Genomic DNA, 18,564 nt, shown 5'->3' with positions numbered 1-18,564 from the left:
CACATAGAAGCTAAACAAAATGCTACTTAACAATGAATGGGTCAACTAAGAAATTAATGAGGAAATACAAAAACACATGGAGGCAAAAGAAAATGGAAACACAATGGGCCAAAATCTTTGGGATGCAATAAAAGCAGTCCTAAGACAGAATTTTATAGGGGTACAGGGGCCTATCTCCACAAGGAAAGACTCAAGCAACCTGACCTTGGACCAAAATGAGTCAGAAAAAGAAAGAAGCAAGCCCAAAGCTAGTAAAAGGAAGAAAATAATAAAGATGAAGGTAGAAATAAATGAAATATAGAAGGATTAAAAAAAGAGAAACCAAGAGCTAGTTCTTTGAAAAGATAAAACAAAATCGATAAACGTTTAGCTAGACTCATCAAGGGGAAAAAAAAAAAAGGAGGCCTCAAAATCTGAAGTGTAGGAAAAGAAATAATGGACACCATGGAAATATAAAGAATAAGAAAATATTATGAAAAATTATAGGCCAATAGGACAACCTAGGAGAAATGGATAAGTCTTTAGAAACCTATAATCTCCCAAAAATGAATCAAGAAGAAACAGAAAATTCAAATAGACTAAATACTAGTAATGAAATTGAATCACTACTCAGAAATCTTCCAGCCAAGAGGTCCAGGCCCAGATGGCTTCACAGGTGAAATCTACCACACAATTAAAGGAGAGTTAATATCTATTCTCAAATTATTCCAAAAACTGGAACAGGAAAGAAAACTTCCAAATTCATTCTATAAGGCCGGCATTTCACCAATACCAAAACCAAAGATACTACCAACCAACCAACTAAAAAACTACAGACCAGTATATAATGAATACAGACGCAAAATCCTCAACAAAGTACAGCACTAGCAATCCAAATTCAACAACACATTAAAAGGATCATTCACTACGACCAAGTGGTAGTTATTCCATGGATACAAGGGTGTCAGTGTTTGCAAATCAATCAATGTGATACAGCGTATTAACAAGAGTATAAAAATCATATCATCATCTTAATACGTGCAGAAAAAACATGTGACAAAATACAACATCCATTCATGATTAGAGAGAAACATACCTCAACATAATAAAGACTATCTATGAAGAGAACCCATATCTAACACCATATTCGATGAAAAACTGAAAACTTTCCCTTTAAGATCAAGAACAAGAAAAGGACATCCACTATCACCACTTTTATTCAACATAATATTGGAAGTTTTAGCTGCAACAACCAGACAAGAAAAATAAAAGACATCCAAAATGGTAGAAGAAGTAAAAATTGTCACTATTTGCAGATGGCATGACACTAACATATAGAAAACTCTAACGCCTCCACCAAAAAAACTGTTAGAACTGATAAGTGAATTCAGTAAAGATGCAGAATACAAAATTAATATGAAGAAATCTGTTGCATTTCCATAACTAACAATATAAGGGCAAAAAGAGAAGTTAAGAAAACAATCCCACTTATAACTGCACCCCCAGAATATAAAATACCTAGGAATAAATTTAACCAAGGAAGTGAAAGACTTACACTCTGAAAACTGTAAGACACTGATGAAAGAAATCAAAGGCGACACAAATGAAAGACCATACTCATGGAATGGAAGAATTAATATCATTAAATTGTTCTAATATCCAAAGCAATCTACAGATTCAATGCAATTCCCATGAAAATACCAAGAGCATTTTTCACAGAATGAGAACAAATAATCCTCAACTTCATATGGAAACATAAACAATCCTAAAGAGTCAAAGAAAATTTGAGAGAAAGCAAACCTGGAGGTATCTCAAGCCCAGATTTTAGGATATATTATAAAGCTATAATAATCAAAACAATATGGTACCAGTCCAAAAACCAGGCACACTGCTCAGTCGAACGAACACGGAGCCTGGAAATAAACCCACACCTATATAGTCAAACTACAACAAAGCAGACAAGAACATACAATAAAGGAAAGACAGTCTTTTCAATAAATGGTGTTGAAAAACTTCGACAGCTACTTGCAAAAGAATGAAACTGGGCTTTCTTACACCCCACACGCAAATAAACTAAAAATGGATTAAATTACCTAAACATAAAACTCCTATAAAACAGCATAGGCAGTAATCTGTTTGACATTGTCCTTAGCAAGGTATTTATGGCTATGTCTCCTCAGGCAAGGGAAAACAAAAGCAAAAATAAACTATTAGACCTACTGATATACCAAATACAACTACTCCTATACCAAAATAAAAGGCTTTTGCACAGCAAAGAAAACTATCAACAAAACAAAAAGGCAACCTAGTGAATAAAAAGATGTTTGCATGCAATACAAGGTTAATATCCAATCTGATAAGAGGTTAACATCCAAAATATATAAAGATCTTATGCAACTCAATACCAAAAAGCAAAGCAAAACCAAACAAAAACACTACAAAAAGCAACAAACCTGGTTAACACATGGGCAGAGAACCTGAATAGACATTTTCCCAGAGGAGACATACAGATGGCCAAAAGATACATTAAAAAATGCTCAGCATCACGCACCATTGGGGAAACGCAAATCAAAACCACAAAGAGCAATCACTTCACACCAGTCAGAAAGTTTGGTATCAAAAAGACTATAACAAATGTTGGCAAGGCTGAAGCCATTGTGCTCTGTTGGGAAGAATATAAAATGGTGCAACCGCTGTGGACAACAGTATACAGGTTCCCTGAAAACTTAAAAAAGAGAAACATTGTAAGATCCAGTAATTCCACTACTCAAAGAAAACAAAAACACATGTTTGAAAACATATATGCACCCCTATGTTTACCGTAGCATTATTTACAATAGGCAAAATATGGAAGCAACCTAAGGGGCCATCTATAAATGAATGGATACACACACACACACACACACACACACACACACACACGAATATTAATCATAAAAAAGAATGAGATTTTGCCATTTGCAACAATACAAATGGACTTTAGAAGGCATGTTAAGTGAACTAAGTCCAAGACTTAGTAACTGGTAAATAAGGATTAACATACAGAATTGTTGAATCAATATGCTGTATACCTGAAACTAACGTAACATTGTATATTAATATTTTCAATAAGAAAAAGGAAAACTCATGATCCACAGAAATACATTTTAAGTTTTTTTCAACATTTATTTTTGAGAGACAGAGTGCGAGCGGGGGAGGGGCAGAGAGAGGGAGACACAGAATCTGAAGCAGGCACCAAGCTCCGAGCTGTCAGCACAGAGCCCAATGTGGGGCTCGAACCCAGGAACAGTGAGATCATGACCTGAGCGGAAGTCAGATGCTTAACAAACTGAGCCACCCAGGTGCCCCAGGAAACACATTTTAGATGTGAAGACACAAATAGTTTTAAAGTAAAAGGATGAAACCTTTTATAGTCAAATAGAACTCTTCATTTCCACTCTCCTAGTAATCCTCATTTCAGTAAAAGGAACCATTATCCATCCAATTGTGAAGTCAAAAGATTAGATGTGATCCTCAATTCCTCCACAATTCAATCCTTCTATCTACTCCCTGAGCAAATTTTGTGGTTCAGTTTTCTAAATATGCTTGTCACCTGCTACCATGTGAGGGGAAGCCACCATTCTCACGCACCTAGCCTACTTGAGCAGCCTCGTAACTGAACTCTCTACTTTTCTGTCCCACAGTCTATTCTCCGTAAGGCAATCCTGCGTGTTATTAAAAAATATATGAAATACTGTTTCTCTGTGGCTTAAAAACTTCTAATGTCCTCTCAGTTTCTCACAGAATTTAGAATCAAATTTAATTTCCTTTCTTTTTTCTTCAAGAGCCTGCCTATCTCTCGTATCTGTTCCTTCTCAGGAACAATACTGGACCTCATGGGACGCACAGCAAAGACTGTCAAAGTGTTAAGAAAAAACGATTTAGAATTCAGAATTTGATTCAGCAATATTAGTCCTCCAGAATGAGTGCAAAAAATGTATTTTCCAACATAGGAGGACTCAGAAAGTTCATCACCCAAAACAGGTCTCTAAAACACCCACAGAATATATCCAAGCAAGAAAAAAACCCACCTCCAATGGGGCAGAAGTAGTATAAGAATATAATCAAATAAACCAATAACATACTAAGTCTAGATAAGAAAAGATAGTAAAAAATAACATTTTAAATAACCAACAAGTAGAATTTCTGAGGATACTGACGTGGAGTGGAGGAAGAGAAAGTATCTTAATTAAATGGAAGAATAAAAATGCTGATAACTCTTAAAAACATGCTATTTAAACTTTAAGAGTAATCAGTAGAATAGGCTTAGAATATATAACTTTAGGGGAAAAAATGGAATATGAAAACCTTTATCACCAGCAACAGCAAGTAGAAAAGGAAGCAGGAGAAATCAAACAAAAAGCACAGAAAGTAGAAGACAACAGTAAATGGAACTGGTTCAGCTCCCTTACTGTATGAAAAAGTGTCAACAAGCGAAATTAACATAAACCACAAAACAAAACCCAGGATACACTACTCACAGCAGTTCAAGTAAATCAAAACATGATGCAGAAGTAACAAAACACCATAGTTTTAAAATCTAGGAAGCAAAAACTAATACAATTTTGAGGCAAAATAGACAAATCTACACTCACAGAAGGTATTTCACTTTAAAAATGGACAATTCAGGTAGGCAAAAAAGTATGCAGAACATCTGCATAATATAAGCATAGTAAACCCGTTCTAACACATATATAAGTATATTCATACACACATACAAATACATATACACGTATATAAACCTCCATACCTAAAAACATTCTTTTTGAATATATACAGAACATGTATAAAATCAAATATAAAAGTCCAAAATATCTACAATAAAGTCTACATTTATTAACCATCAAGGAAAAGAATTAGAACTCTACGTTAAAGTCTTGAAATTCCATATTCATAGACCTTAAAACAGTAAGAACTCCTATATAACCTTAAATGAATAAAAATGTTAAACTGAAAATATAAAATCTTAAAGGGAAAAGCAATAAATGCACTTATCAACATATAGGAGACGGAGGTAAGTGATAAGCAGATAAATATTTATTCCCTAAAATGTTATTTATTAAAAGTTAATAAAGGCTAAAAGTGAAGTAACTTATAAAAATGACAAGCCCTAACAAATATGTTCAGGCACAGAAAGATAATAATGGTCCAAGAAGCATTAAACCACTTAAAAAGTCAGTGTAACACTGAAAAACCCAGTTTAGGATGAAACCAAACAAAATTTTATGCCAATCTCACATGGTGTGAAAAATCCTTAATACAAGATTTTCTAGTTGAATCCAGCAATGTAGTAAAACAGCAAGTAAGATGTATGAAGAAAGACAAGGATGATTCAATTACACAATTTATCGACCTGTATTCCCATTCAGGTTTTAAAGATGAAATCTTTATGTCTTTTCCCTCCTAAACTCTAAAAAAAGGACTCACTCCCTCCCACAAGGATGGAGAGAACAAGGAAGGCAGCACCAGCAACTGGAGACTTCAGTAACGTTCAGAAAGGACAGCACAGGGACAGCTGATTTAGCAGCGCAGGGTGGGGGGCACAGCGTAAAGGGGGTGAAAGGACAGGAACAAGGATAGAGGACTCTTCCAAAACAAAACCAAAGTACAAACTCCAGAGACTCTCAATAACTAGGAGACGTCAAGTATGTAAGGGCTGCGCTGCCCCACCTCCTGTACCCCGTCCACACAGCGAACACTCAACACAGACAGGCTCGCTTCTGCCAGGGAAATACGAAGTTTCTTCTCTGGAGAAATTAAATGAGATGTGGCTGGGCTTTGAAGATGAAGGCGCAGAAAAGGGGGCAAGGCTAAAAACCGGAATATTAACATAACGCTTCAACGCCAGGAATGCTTCAGGTTATGCACCTCTCCCTAAGACAGGGAATTCAAATGTTCGTTTCCAAATGATTCTAAAGAACAAAACCCCACATACAGCTGGGGATCCCTTAGCTAAAAAGCCTGTCTTCTGGAACAGTCATCCTAAAATAATTTTACCATCAAGCCGCACACCTGTGCACAAAGAATCTGTCATTAGCTTTGTAATGCCCTAGTCTTAACAGAATCTCTTAAAATTTAATTTCTGCTACTGAGATAACGAAATCCAATTTTACCATCACCCCATTAAAAAACTATAGCCATCCAGTTACAGGTATCATAATGCTTATCGATGAGTAGTTTCGGTATTTTCCTAATTTCCCTTTGTCCAACTTCTCTACTTCTTAGTAGAGATTTTAGCATCTCTCATAGATTAAGAAGCAGAGAATGAAGAAAACTTTACACAATTCCCAAACAAAAAGTCGCCCCAAAATCCAGACCTAAACATGAAAGTTGGGGTAAATTAGCATAATAAAAATGTCAATAGCGAACCTTACCTGTTTATCTTTCCTTTCTATAATATCTTGCTTTTGTTTGCATTTTTGAGATGTCTCTTTAATATCTGTTGCCTAAAAGATTAGCCAGAAGGAGGGGAATTTAATTAAAATCTCAAGCAAGCAAATTAGGTAGCCCACCCATCCAAATACTAAATTAACCCACAATGCTTTTTCATGATTTCTTTCAAACCAAATTCATAATCATCACCAAAAATAAAAAGTTACTTGCAAATCTATAAAAGATTATTCCTACTGAGATTAAAAATAGCTGTAGCAGTATGCATACATAGGCTTCTTTATTTCTTCACATTTATTATCTCATGTTATTTCATTTGATCCTAAAAACAATCCTATTCGGATAGCAGGGGTCCATAGTTTAAACCATTCTCCAAATCTCTGATTCCAAAATCTCCCTTAAAGAGCCATGACCATAAAAACTTTTAATTTAGGTCTAATTTTTTTTTAAGTTTATTTATTTTTGAGAGAGAGAGAGAGAGAGGGAGAGAGAGAAAGACAGAGAGTGCGTGCATGTGCACGGGAGTGGCAGAGAGAAAGGGAGAGAGAATCCCAAGCAGGCTCTGCACTGGCCGCTCAGAGCCCGATGGAGGATTCAAACTCAGAAACCCTGAGATCATGACCTCAGCCAAAACCAAGAGTCAGTTGCTTAAATGACTGAGCCACCCAGGTGCCTCTTAGGTTTAAATTTTTTTTAACACTTTTTTAAATAAATGGTATATTCCATACGCCATTATACTATTTCTTCTAAGAAACACGAGGTTTTCTATAATAAAGCCACAACAGGATTTCAATGTTTCTAGGAACACTACTCTGAATCCTCTTAAAATTAAAACAATCACATTTCAGTTTTCCCTTTTGTATCTTGGAATTTCAATAAAGTAGCAACTGTCCAACAGTGATGATTAGTCCCTGAGAGCCCTGTGGTGGCCGAATTCAGTTAAAGAATGGAAAGAATTAAAGTCACAGGTCCATCTACAAAATATCTTAAAAGACCTGCAAAACAGCTCTTGTAGTTGCTAAAATAAAACACAGCAAATCCAAAACTGAGCCACAAAAATACCTTCTCTTTGATTCGAGCCTCCAAACTGTGACGCTGCCCCTCAATTTCTTCAATTCGACGTGTCATGGGGATCTGCCCTTCTTTAAGTTTTCTGACCTCTTCCTTCACTCGGTCTCGAGCTAGCTTTACTTCTTCATACTCCTGACGGACATTTTCATATTCCTTGCAATTAATTCAAGAAACAGAAGTTAATGCACTACTAGCTTAAACTCATACTAAAATCAAGGTGGGGGCAAAAACCAGGTCTATGAAAAGACCCTTTTGATACCCTTTTGGCAGGTCTACAAGTATAAAATTTGCCCTGAGAAACAACTTCAGATACAGTGAATTCCAACAATGACTTATTAAGAAGTTTGACACTCTCTTAGTACTTGTCTCTATCACTAGGCCAGACTCCGACTTCCATCCCTGCCTGGTTGTGAAACTTACACACTAATTGCTACTAAAATAAGGTTTTCTTCTAGTGTCTCAATGGGGGGGAGGGGGGGGAATATCAGAACTTCAAACAAAAGAAATCCAGTTATGAAAAGTAAAAAATGAAAAGAAAACAAGGGAAAAACGGGTCAAAAGGAAAACAAAAAGCAGCACGCAGGTGAAAATGATGCTTGTCATGCCACAGGAATTAATAAATATTTGCTAACAAATACCAAAAGCAAGTGGACTACTAAGAGAGCATACAGTCAGAATGAAAGGGAGGAGGAAAAGGAAGACTACAAACATGAGGGTAAGTTTTAAAAAACTGAAAAAAGATTGAAATCAATCTTAGAAAAGGATTAACCAAAAGACTCTAAAGAAGAAAGATAAAGTAGGTTTAGGACTAGCAATGGACTTAGGAAAATGTAGTCAAAACAAGCTGAAGAAAGGAAGAAGTCTAAGAATAATGGGACCATGGGGCGGGACAGGGTGATGGTACAGTGGAGGAGAAAGGTCACAAACAGAGCCACTCATTTTTCCATTCTATTACTGATTATTTCCATCCTGACCCTGGAACAAACATTATAGGACTTCCTCATTTTGTTGCACCTGTCAAAAAGAAATGCACTGAGGAAACTGACTCTTTAGCTCAAACTGTGGTCTTGTTCGTCACATGGTGATTAGGAAAAGAACAGTAGCGTCAAAAGCCTAGGAAGCAGGAGGAGAGAATAACAGTGCATATAGCATGCAGCTCCATCTGGACTGCAGTCAATGTCAGTAATATATGCCAAGTAAATTCTCAGCGACCTGAGGACACTCCAAGAGTTAAGCTGTACATGTGTAAACAGTTTTAGACAGTAACATTTTATAAAACAAAACTACCCGTTGAGGACTCAAATCTGGAAGAATTAAGAGCACAATCAACTGTCATCTGTTATACAGTAAGAGTAACAGAATACAGCTACACCATAACACAGAGAGACAAATTTTATGATTTTTAAGGCGAAAATAAACAAAAACACTTAATTTTAATACAGAGCAATTAGTGCCTTCTTCATAGCTTTTCTGCTAGTAAAAGAATCACTATTTTTGCCTCTGCTAATTAAGACTTACCACCCATGGTCTTTTCGCTTCAAGCATCTCGATCAAATCTAAATGTCGCTTACGTTCGTAGAACCTCTCCACATCTTGTTTATATCTTTCATTCCTCTGAATCATTTTCTCTAGATATTCAGTTTTCTCTTTGCACGAGGTCTAAAACAAATATGTAACATTTTGCTTAACTGAAAAGACAACAGGTCAAATCTTTTAATAATGAAAAACAAACAATGCTAACAAAATTTCACAATAAAGAATTTCAGAGGAGTTTTTTTTTTAAATGTTTTATTTATTTTTATGAAAGAGAGAGAAAGAGAGAGTATGAGCAGGGGAAGAGCAGAGATAGAGGGAGACACGGAATCCAAAGCAGGCTCCAGGCTCTGAGCTGTCAGCACAGAGCCTGACGTGGGGCTCAAACTCATGAACGGTGAGATCATGACCTGAGCTGAAGTCAGATGCTTAACTGACTGAGCCACCCAGGTGCCCTGTGGAATTTCAGAGGAATTCTTAAGAAGTGTGCATAACTAAAAAGCATACCTGAGTTCTGGTCGAGGCTCTACAATTTATTAGTCTGGGAAAGCCCTGCCACACCTCTGAGCCTAGACTCCACCTGCCTCAAGAGAAGACAAGTATCTGCCCCACTGCCCTTAAGAGCAGAAGCGATATATTTACTATAAGTGCAAGTTCAACAAAAGCTGGAACCTGAAAAGTAGTATTATTAAAATTAGTATGTTATGAACACTCATGACTTTAAGGACTAGGAAATGAGACGAAGGAAGGTAAAATGTGGCCTTCAGACTGCGAGTTCATAAACACAAAGATGTACTCAGAACCTAGTATGATACATGCCTGTGTTCTTTCAAAGGATGGCAGCGGCCTCAGTGAGTGTTTCAGATGGGAGTGCAGTAGTCCCTCCCCTTATTTGTGGGGAAGACAGCCCCAAACCACTAGACGATGCCGAAAACCACAAGAGTATCAAACCCTATATATCTGGTTTTCCCTATACATGCATACCTACGATAAAGCTTAATTTATAAATGTGACACAGAAAGACACTAACGATAACACGAGAGAGTAATTGTAACAATGTGCTGTAATCAAAGTCACGCGGATGTGGTCTCTCTCAAATTCTGTAGTGTTGTCACTCTTCTTGTAATGACTTACATGGATGATAAAATGCCACATGAAGTGAGGTGACCGACAAAGGCACTGTGACGTAATATCAGACTACCGCTGACCTTGTGACAATAGGTCAGGAGGATTATCTGCTCCTGGCCCATGAGTGACCTCGGGTAACTGAAATGGCAGGTAACTAAACGCATCAATAAGTGGGGCACGACCACATGAGACTGGTCCGTGGGGGCAAAGGTAACAAGACTTTATTAGAGTATCTAGAGAAATATAAAATAGTGACTACTCCATGGGTCATTCACTCTGATTAAGTATAATAAATATTAAATTACAAGAACATGTGTATTATTAAGTCTGGGCAGTTACAATATAAAAGAAAGAATTTGTTTATAAGGTATCTGATTATAAAAATTTACTGAATTTATTTTAGTGGCTGGGACACAAAAAATGATTCATTAAACAAAACACCTTTTAAAAGGATATGCTATTGAAGAACTCAAAGTCTAACCTCCTGCAACTGAAAAAATACAGAAATGGTTCAAAAGAGAGACTACAGCAAAAGCTACAGGGTTATCTGCTGTACTCTCCAAAGCCTTTTGGGTCCTGGCTCATGGCAGGTGGTTAAGAAATGCTAAATCAGTAAAAGAATAATACTTAAACTTCTTGAGACGAAAAAAAAAAACCATGATTGGTTCCTTGGAAATTCAACTAATAACATGCATTTGATGAAATGGTGGTCAAATTTTTCACTTTACATGATCAAATCCATTTCTCACTTTCTGTCACCTAGTTTAATGTTAGCAATACAATCCTAGGTGGGAAAAAATTATAAATATATGAAGTCACTCAATGAATGAGAGCTATTATTCACTCTCCTACAGTGCGAAAGACAGAAATCAGTGAGGAACAATAAAAATGAGTTGTCTATTTATAAATACCTCTAGTTGTTTTTCTTTCTCCCTGAAGTTTTTGAGTTCGCAGTGGTATCTGTGCATTTCTGGAGGTCCAATGGACTTCTCAGTAGCTTCAAGAAGTTCAATTTTACTCAGTTTAGCAAATTCTCCAACTTTATCCTAGAGCACAAAATTTAATATCACCAACTATCATCATTTATGAATAACTTCAAAACATATATCACTCAATGATATCACACCTGTCAAGATGCAACTCATTTAAAAGAAAAAAATTTTTAAGATGTGCCAAGATAAATGTTGTCCTTCATATACCATTTAACATGATAAAGATAGGGACAACTGGGTGGCTCAGTCAGTTAAGCGTCTGACTTCAGCTTAGGTCATGATCTCACACTTTGTAGGTTCCAGCTCAGAGTCTGGAGCCTGCTTCAGATTCTGTGTCTCCCTCTCTCTCTGATCCTCCCTCCCCTGCTCACGCTGTCTCTCTCTCTCAAAAATAAAAAAAATAAATGGGGCGCCTGGGTGGCTTAGTCGGTTAAGCGTCCGACTTTCGCTTAGGCCATGATCTCGCGGTTCGTGGGTTCGAGCCCCGCGTCGGGGTCTGTGCTGACTGCCAGCTCGGAGCCTGGAGCCTGTTTCAGTCTGTGACTCCCTCTCTCTCTGACCCTCCCCTGCTCACGCTGTCTCTCTCTCCTAGAAATAAATAAAACATTAAAAAAATAAATAAATAAATAAATAAAAATAAAAAAAAAAAATAAAAAAATAAAAAAAAAAAGAATTCTAAGATGATAAAGATAAATTTAGGGTATGAACTGTCATCTTACTGAGAACCTTTTAAAATTTCTACGTCAGTATTTCTAAGGTGAAGTATTTATATATACATAATAACTAGCTTGGGAATAAAAGAAAAAATAGTCCCCTGGATTGAAATGATCATTATCTACCACTCATCAGTTGGAATGTTAGAAGTTAAGAAAAAGGGCATTTCAAACATCTACTTCTGGAGATATCAGACACCAGCTAACAATACTTTCAAATTTTAAATCTGTATTTAATTTGGAGGTACATAATCAAATCATTGTTTCTGAATGGAAAATATGAACTCTGGTTCAGTCATTAGACAGCATTCAAAGATTTAACATTTAATATGCATTTTCAGGGTATTTTTTTTGCTAAACAAATTTAAAATATGACAAAGTTTTAGAAGGCACACCTATAGATTTAAGAGTTTTAGTGTATCAAGTATACTTGATTTATACAAAAGCACAATTAAGAAGTTATTAACTAAATTTTAAGAGCCTACAAAAGTGTTGCACATGGCCATCCAAGTTACTCTACTTAAAAACAATACAGCTTTGTATCCTTTACAATATTCTGTAATTTAGACTTCCCATTTTTTATTAACTGAAATCTTCCAAATCACTACAATAAGATTATAACAGGAGACGAGATGCTACCTTTTACAAAGGGTGGTGAGTATTACCATTACAAGGCTTAGTCAATTTAAACAGCACCCCTGACAACATCTCTTGGAAAGTATTTACATTCTCATATGGCATGAAGAGGAAACACACACACAATTTTTCCACCTGTACATTTAATTCGCTCATACCTGAGGTAGAAATTGGCAAAGATTGCCCACTTGAATATTTAAGGCTGCAACTTGCTCTTCCACTACTTTCTGGGTTGTAGATTTTTTGTTGATGAACCAAGATGACTGATTTTTTGCCACATCAATTTCACGGGTGATTATAAGATTTCCAGAATTTCTGAACCTAGTTAAAAAATAATTTAAAAATCTTTATGTTCAAATTACATGTAACATTTTAGAAATAAAACTTCCAAAATCCTCTTGCAACAAAGGTTGCCAGACAGGATTATTACTATAATTTTTATTCCTTCTGATATTTTGGCCCCTCCAAAGACGGAAATCTTGATATTTTATTGGTAATACTACTTAATCGACCACACGTAAGTTACCACTTATTCAATATCACAATTATTTAAACTGTTACAACAAATGCCAATATTAATTTCCAAACACTGACAGGATTTATATATCTGGAGTTATTTATCCTTTAAATTATGTTATTCTTCAATCACATGCGTTGACTGCAATTCAAAATGGGTTGGCATATTAAAGGATATAAAAACTAAATGCTGAAACTTCCACTACTTGGAAAATATATGAATGGAAACCAATTCTTGCATAAGCACTTCCAGACATTAAAAGTAGCCCAGTCATACAGGGAGCCCATGCCTTCTTCATCACGTACTCCACTCTGAATTCAGAGGGGATCACAACATACAGCCTTATAAAGGAACATTAAGCAATACAGAATCTGAAAGAAGGGTATTTACTTATTTCTTGCTTTTAGAAGTACTACTGCTCCACACCTCCCATCCATCTTCTTCACTGGGAATCAGCAGCATGTGGTAGAAAGATAAATTATTGGTATTCAATGGCTAAATGACAATGATAATTTGTAAATGTTGTGTATATAGACTATATTGTAATCAGAACACTCCAAACATTAAGATTTTACAACTAAAAAAAAACTAGTTTTAAATTTTCATTTCCAGCAGAATGACTAATGAAGTACCCTTTCTGATCTTCTTGTTGTAAACTACAAATAATATTAAAATATGTTCAAAAGTGCATTTGTGAGTTAGCATGAAAGTAAGTAAATTTGACCAAAATCCCAGTGCAGGTGGAGATCTAGAAGTGGAAAAATGAAAATGGCTTTTACCCTGGGAGCATGTGTTCCACCAAATAACCTTACACATTTTCATAATTAACCGGGAGAGGTGATGCAGACGGGGCCCACAGCTCCCCAAGTGGAGAGTCTACTAACAACTACCCCCAGAAGACTATATCCTCACGTAAGGGTAAACTAGAAGTACACCACCACCATCACCAGACACCGCGAAGCAAACTGCCTGTCTCCAACTGTGGCCTGGATGGAGAAACAATCTCTCCGGACACTCATTAACCACAAGCCAGCTCAAACAGATTAGTATTTTGAATTTAGTTACATGACAGACCTAAGGTTCAAAACGCACCAACTGAGAATTGTGTTTATTTTGATCCTGGATTTAAAGTGTCCAATGGTCTGCTGCAGAAGTCAGTGAAAATTCCCTCAGCAGGAATCTACCTTTATACTGTAAGAATTAACATGAAGTTCAAAGAGAAAGGAGTGGCTTACTGGAAACACACATACACAAAAACAAAGCATCAAGAGTAAGACCTAGCAGAAATACCAAAGTAGAATCATACTGGAATTAATGGGCAAATACAGAATAAGCATCTTCACTATATTTCAAGAAACAGAAGATGGAAAATATTTACTTATATCTGATCTGAAAAAGAATCAAAGGGAAATGAACTAGAATGTAGCACAAAAACATAGGAAGATGAAAAATATGAAAGATGTAAAGAGACACAGATGACTGAATAAGAGAGACTAATCTATGTCTAATAAGAGTTCCAGGGGTACCTGGGTGGCGCAGTTGGTTAAGTGTCCAACTCTGGCTCAAGTCATGATCTAACAGTTTGTAAGGTTTGTGAGTTCGAGCCCCACGTTGGCCTCTGTGCTGACAGCTCAGAGACTGGGGCCTGCTTTGGATTCTGTGTCTCCACCTCTCTCTCCCCTCCCCCACTTGTGCCCTGTCTCTCTCTCTCTCAAAAATAAACGAACATTAAAAAAAAAACAAAACAAAAAAAAAACCAACACTTCCAAGAGGAAGGGAGACAGAGAATGGGTCAGAGGCAATACATGAAGAGATAATAGGTAAGAACTTTCCAAATCATATATTTAAGAAGCTCACTAAATCCCAAGCAAAGTAATAAAAAATAAATCCACATTTAAATATATAGTGTAAAACTATAAAACATCAAAAACTGAGATAGAATTTTTAAAAACCATTTGAGAAAAAGAATTACTATCAAAGAAACTAAGATTAGATTCACATTCAAAGACAATGCAATTATACTTGGCATTTGTTGATACAAGACCTATTGGGGCACCTGGGTGGCTCGGTCGGTTGAGTACCCAACTTTGGCTCAGGTCACGGTCTTGCGGTTCTTGAGTTTGAGCCCCACAATGGGCTCACTGCTGTCAGCCTGTCAGTGCAGAGGCTGCTTCGGATCCTCTGTCCCCTTCTCTCTGCCACTCCCCTGATTGCACTCCCCCCAAAATAAATAAACCTTAAAAAACAAAAAGACCTAACAATGTAGACTTTTATATCCAGCATAAATATCTCTCAAGATAGCAAAAGATCATCATTTTCAGCCAAAAACTGGCTGTTCCACTAGAATATTCTCATTAAAGAAAACTTTAAAAAATGTCCTCTGGCACAAAGAAAGTGATCCCAGAAAAAATAACAAAAACGCAAGAAAGGATAAAAAGCAAGGCAAACAAAAAAAGGGTAATTCTAAACAAACAGTGACAGTTATTTATAGCTATTATGTCTTAAGAAGTTTAAAAGATAAAATAGTATAGAGAAGTTATTCAAATAAAAGTAATCTAAGGTCTTTACTTAATAGGAAAATAAAGACACCTAAGTCTAGACTCAAATTCAAATACATATGTTAAAAATTTTAACAACCACTAAAGCGAGAATGAATAATTTCCAAAACAGTAAAGAAAATATTAAAACAAAAATCCAAACAAAGTCAAGATAGAAAAGAAATACTGAAAAGTAGAATAAAAAGCATGGAATAAGGCAGTAAAAATAAGTCCAGAAATGTAAGTCATTCAATACATGTAATGGATCATATGAATTATGTAAAAAGCAATATAAACAACACCAGCTATACTTGTTCAAATGAGATACTAAAGGCGTAAAACACTTGAAATAAATGAATAAAGCCTGAAAAATACTTAAAAAAAAAGAAAGCTGCCAACTACATTAGTGGCAAATTAAACATCCTAAGGGTAATGCATCAAAAGACAAAGAATTCAGTACATAACAACAGATAGTTCAGGGGCGCCTGGGTGGCTCAGTCGGTTAAGCGTCCGACTTTGGCTCAGGTCATGATCTCATGGTTCATGGGTTCGAGCCCTGCGTCGGGCACCGTGCTACTAGCTAGCTCCGAGCCTAGAGCCTGTCTTCAGATTCTGTGTCTCCCTCTCTCTCTGACCCTCCCCTGCTAGCGCTGTCTCTCTCTGACTCTCAAAAATAAAAAACATTAATAAAAAAATTAATAAAATAAAAAACAACAGAAAGTTCAATTCACTAGGAATATGGAACAATCTGAATCTTAGCTTCAACTAATAATGTCCTGAAAATACATAAAGCAAAAACTGATTAAGATGATGCTAACTGACAAATCAACATAGAGGTATAATATTCTCAGTAATTAAAGAATAGATCTGATGGCTAAAATAAAAAATATACAAGACTTAAAAATATAACTAATCATTTGAGCTAATGGACAAATAGAAAACACTGCACATAACAAGAGCAGAATACTCATTCTTTTCAACCCAGTGGGTAATAATTATGAAAGCTCACTATAAGTATGCCTTGACAAATGTCAAAGGTTTGATAACATGACCATATACCTAACTGTATATAATATAGTAATATTGTATATTACATAATAGTACATATATAATTGTTATTTATAATATATATTTTCTACTACAGTACTATAATCAAAGTGGAAATCAATACTTAAGAAATACATTACACAAGAACTTTAAAGAATTTCTAATTATGAACTCATAAAGAAAATGAAGAAAATATTCAGAACTGAAAAATAGGAAAATGCTTTATATACCAAAACTTGGGAGACAGAGCTAAAGCAGTATTGAGAGGGAGATTTCTAATCTGTTTATATTAGGGATAATAAAAGAGAACACATTTGTGCAATAAATATCAATTTCAGGAAATTAGAAAAAGAGCAAAAAAAAACCCCAGTTTAAGGAACAATTGGTAAAGTTATGTTTAAAAATTAATGAAACAGAAAACAATGATATAACAGAGAAACAACAACAAAGAAGTCAATTCACTGACAAGACTAATAAAACTGACAAAATTTTCAAACCAAGTGGAAAAAAAAAGGAGGTTAATACTACTAGCACCGAAGACACTTAGATCATGCCACGCCTCTGCTCAAAAATCCTGGTGGGTTCACAGCTTACTCAAAATAAATGCAAAGTCCTCACAGCAGCCTACAAGGCCCTAGGAACTGGCTTCTTGATCTTTTCAGACCTAACCTCTTACTATTCACTTGTCTGCTTGTTCAATGCAATGCAGTCACACTAGATACCACTTAGCATTTGCAGACACCAAAATGCTATTTCCCCAAACATCTCCATGCTCATCACCTTATCTCCTTTAAGTCTCTGTTCAAGTACTATCTTCTGAGAGAACTTTCCTGATCACCGTATTTAATACCATAAACTCCACTCTGGCACTCCCTCCTCATTCTCCTTTCGTGCTCAGTTTTCTACGTGAGCACCTATCACCACCTAAAATAATATGTATTTTACCTATTTACATATCTGTCCCTCTCCTCATGCCCCTAACCATAAATTCCAGAATGCTGTCTCCCCCTCCCCCTCAATGTATAGGTACTCCTGAATTAATTGAAAACGACTGCATCAGTGTGTGACAGAGAGTATTCCACCCACTGTCTCACTCAACAAGAATGTGACCAGATTTGTTCAAATGTAACAGATTTGTTCAACAGCAGTAATTTCAACAAATGACCAGCCGTTTTGTGTTTGGTATTCCCAACAAGTGACCACAATGTAACTATAATGAGTTTGGGGAAATGGAAACCTTCGCTATAACAGACATAACAGAATTCTGGCTCAATGTCACTGGTCAGATAATTACAGCTAGTGGCTACTGCACGCCAGCATGTGCGCCTCTTCAGAGAACTAAGAAAACAACTGGGCCTTGGTGATGGAGTAGAAAATTAGGAGTGCTTAACATCTGCTGCCATCCATAACAGTCTCTGAAACTTAAATATTAATACTCCACTCCCTCTGTATTTTAAAAGTATACCTGGCTTAATATATTTATGTCAGTTGCAATATCTAAGAAACCACTGTGATCTATCAATGGTACCAAGGTAAACGCCATTTATGATGTTTTTGTGATCTATCAATGATACCAAGGAGGATCTTCGGCAATTTTTAATTGAGATATAATTCACGTGTCATTTTAAATATACGCATCAATGCTTTTTTCATTGTGGTAAAATGTGCATAACATAAAACTTACCATTTTAACTATTTTTAGGTGTACAGTTGAAGGAAGATGTGTATCAACAATGGTCTTTAACATATTCACAAGGTTGTGCCACCATCCTACCATCTCTTTCCAAAATCTTGTCACCACTCCCAAATGGAGCCCAAACCTATTAAGCAGTCACTCAGTCCCCACTCTCTCCCCACCCCTCCTTCTGAGAAACCATGAATCTATTTTCTGTCTCTATGGATTTGCCTATTCTGGACATTTCATATAAATGGGTAGCATTTGTGTCTGGTTTCTTTCACCAACCATGTTTTCTACGTTCGCC

General features: G+C 36.1%; 1 protein-coding gene across 3 annotated transcripts in view; it reads right to left on the bottom strand.

Annotated features, from left to right (window-relative positions):
* The window catches only part of SMC5 (structural maintenance of chromosomes 5), an 88,706-nt gene that overhangs the window by 58,105 nt on the left and 12,037 nt on the right, over window positions 1-18,564 (bottom strand). For all 3 annotated transcript variants that reach the window (XM_039219175.1, XM_039219176.1, XM_039219177.1), the window contains exons 4-8: window positions 12,640-12,802; window positions 11,052-11,186; window positions 8,998-9,138; window positions 7,471-7,632; window positions 6,393-6,464 (exon numbers count right to left, since the gene is read on the bottom strand). In XM_039219175.1, coding sequence (XP_039075106.1) covers window positions 6,393-6,464; window positions 7,471-7,632; window positions 8,998-9,138; window positions 11,052-11,186; window positions 12,640-12,802 — 673 coding nt within the window. The remainder of the gene's footprint in view (window positions 1-6,392; window positions 6,465-7,470; window positions 7,633-8,997; window positions 9,139-11,051; window positions 11,187-12,639; window positions 12,803-18,564) is intronic.

Source organism: Hyaena hyaena, unplaced genomic scaffold, assembly GCF_003009895.1.
Source record: "Hyaena hyaena isolate Hyena2069 unplaced genomic scaffold, ASM300989v1 scaffold_799, whole genome shotgun sequence".
NCBI classification, from domain to species: Eukaryota; Metazoa; Chordata; class Mammalia; order Carnivora; family Hyaenidae; genus Hyaena; species Hyaena hyaena.
This window is presented reverse-complemented; position numbering and strand designations above follow the sequence as displayed.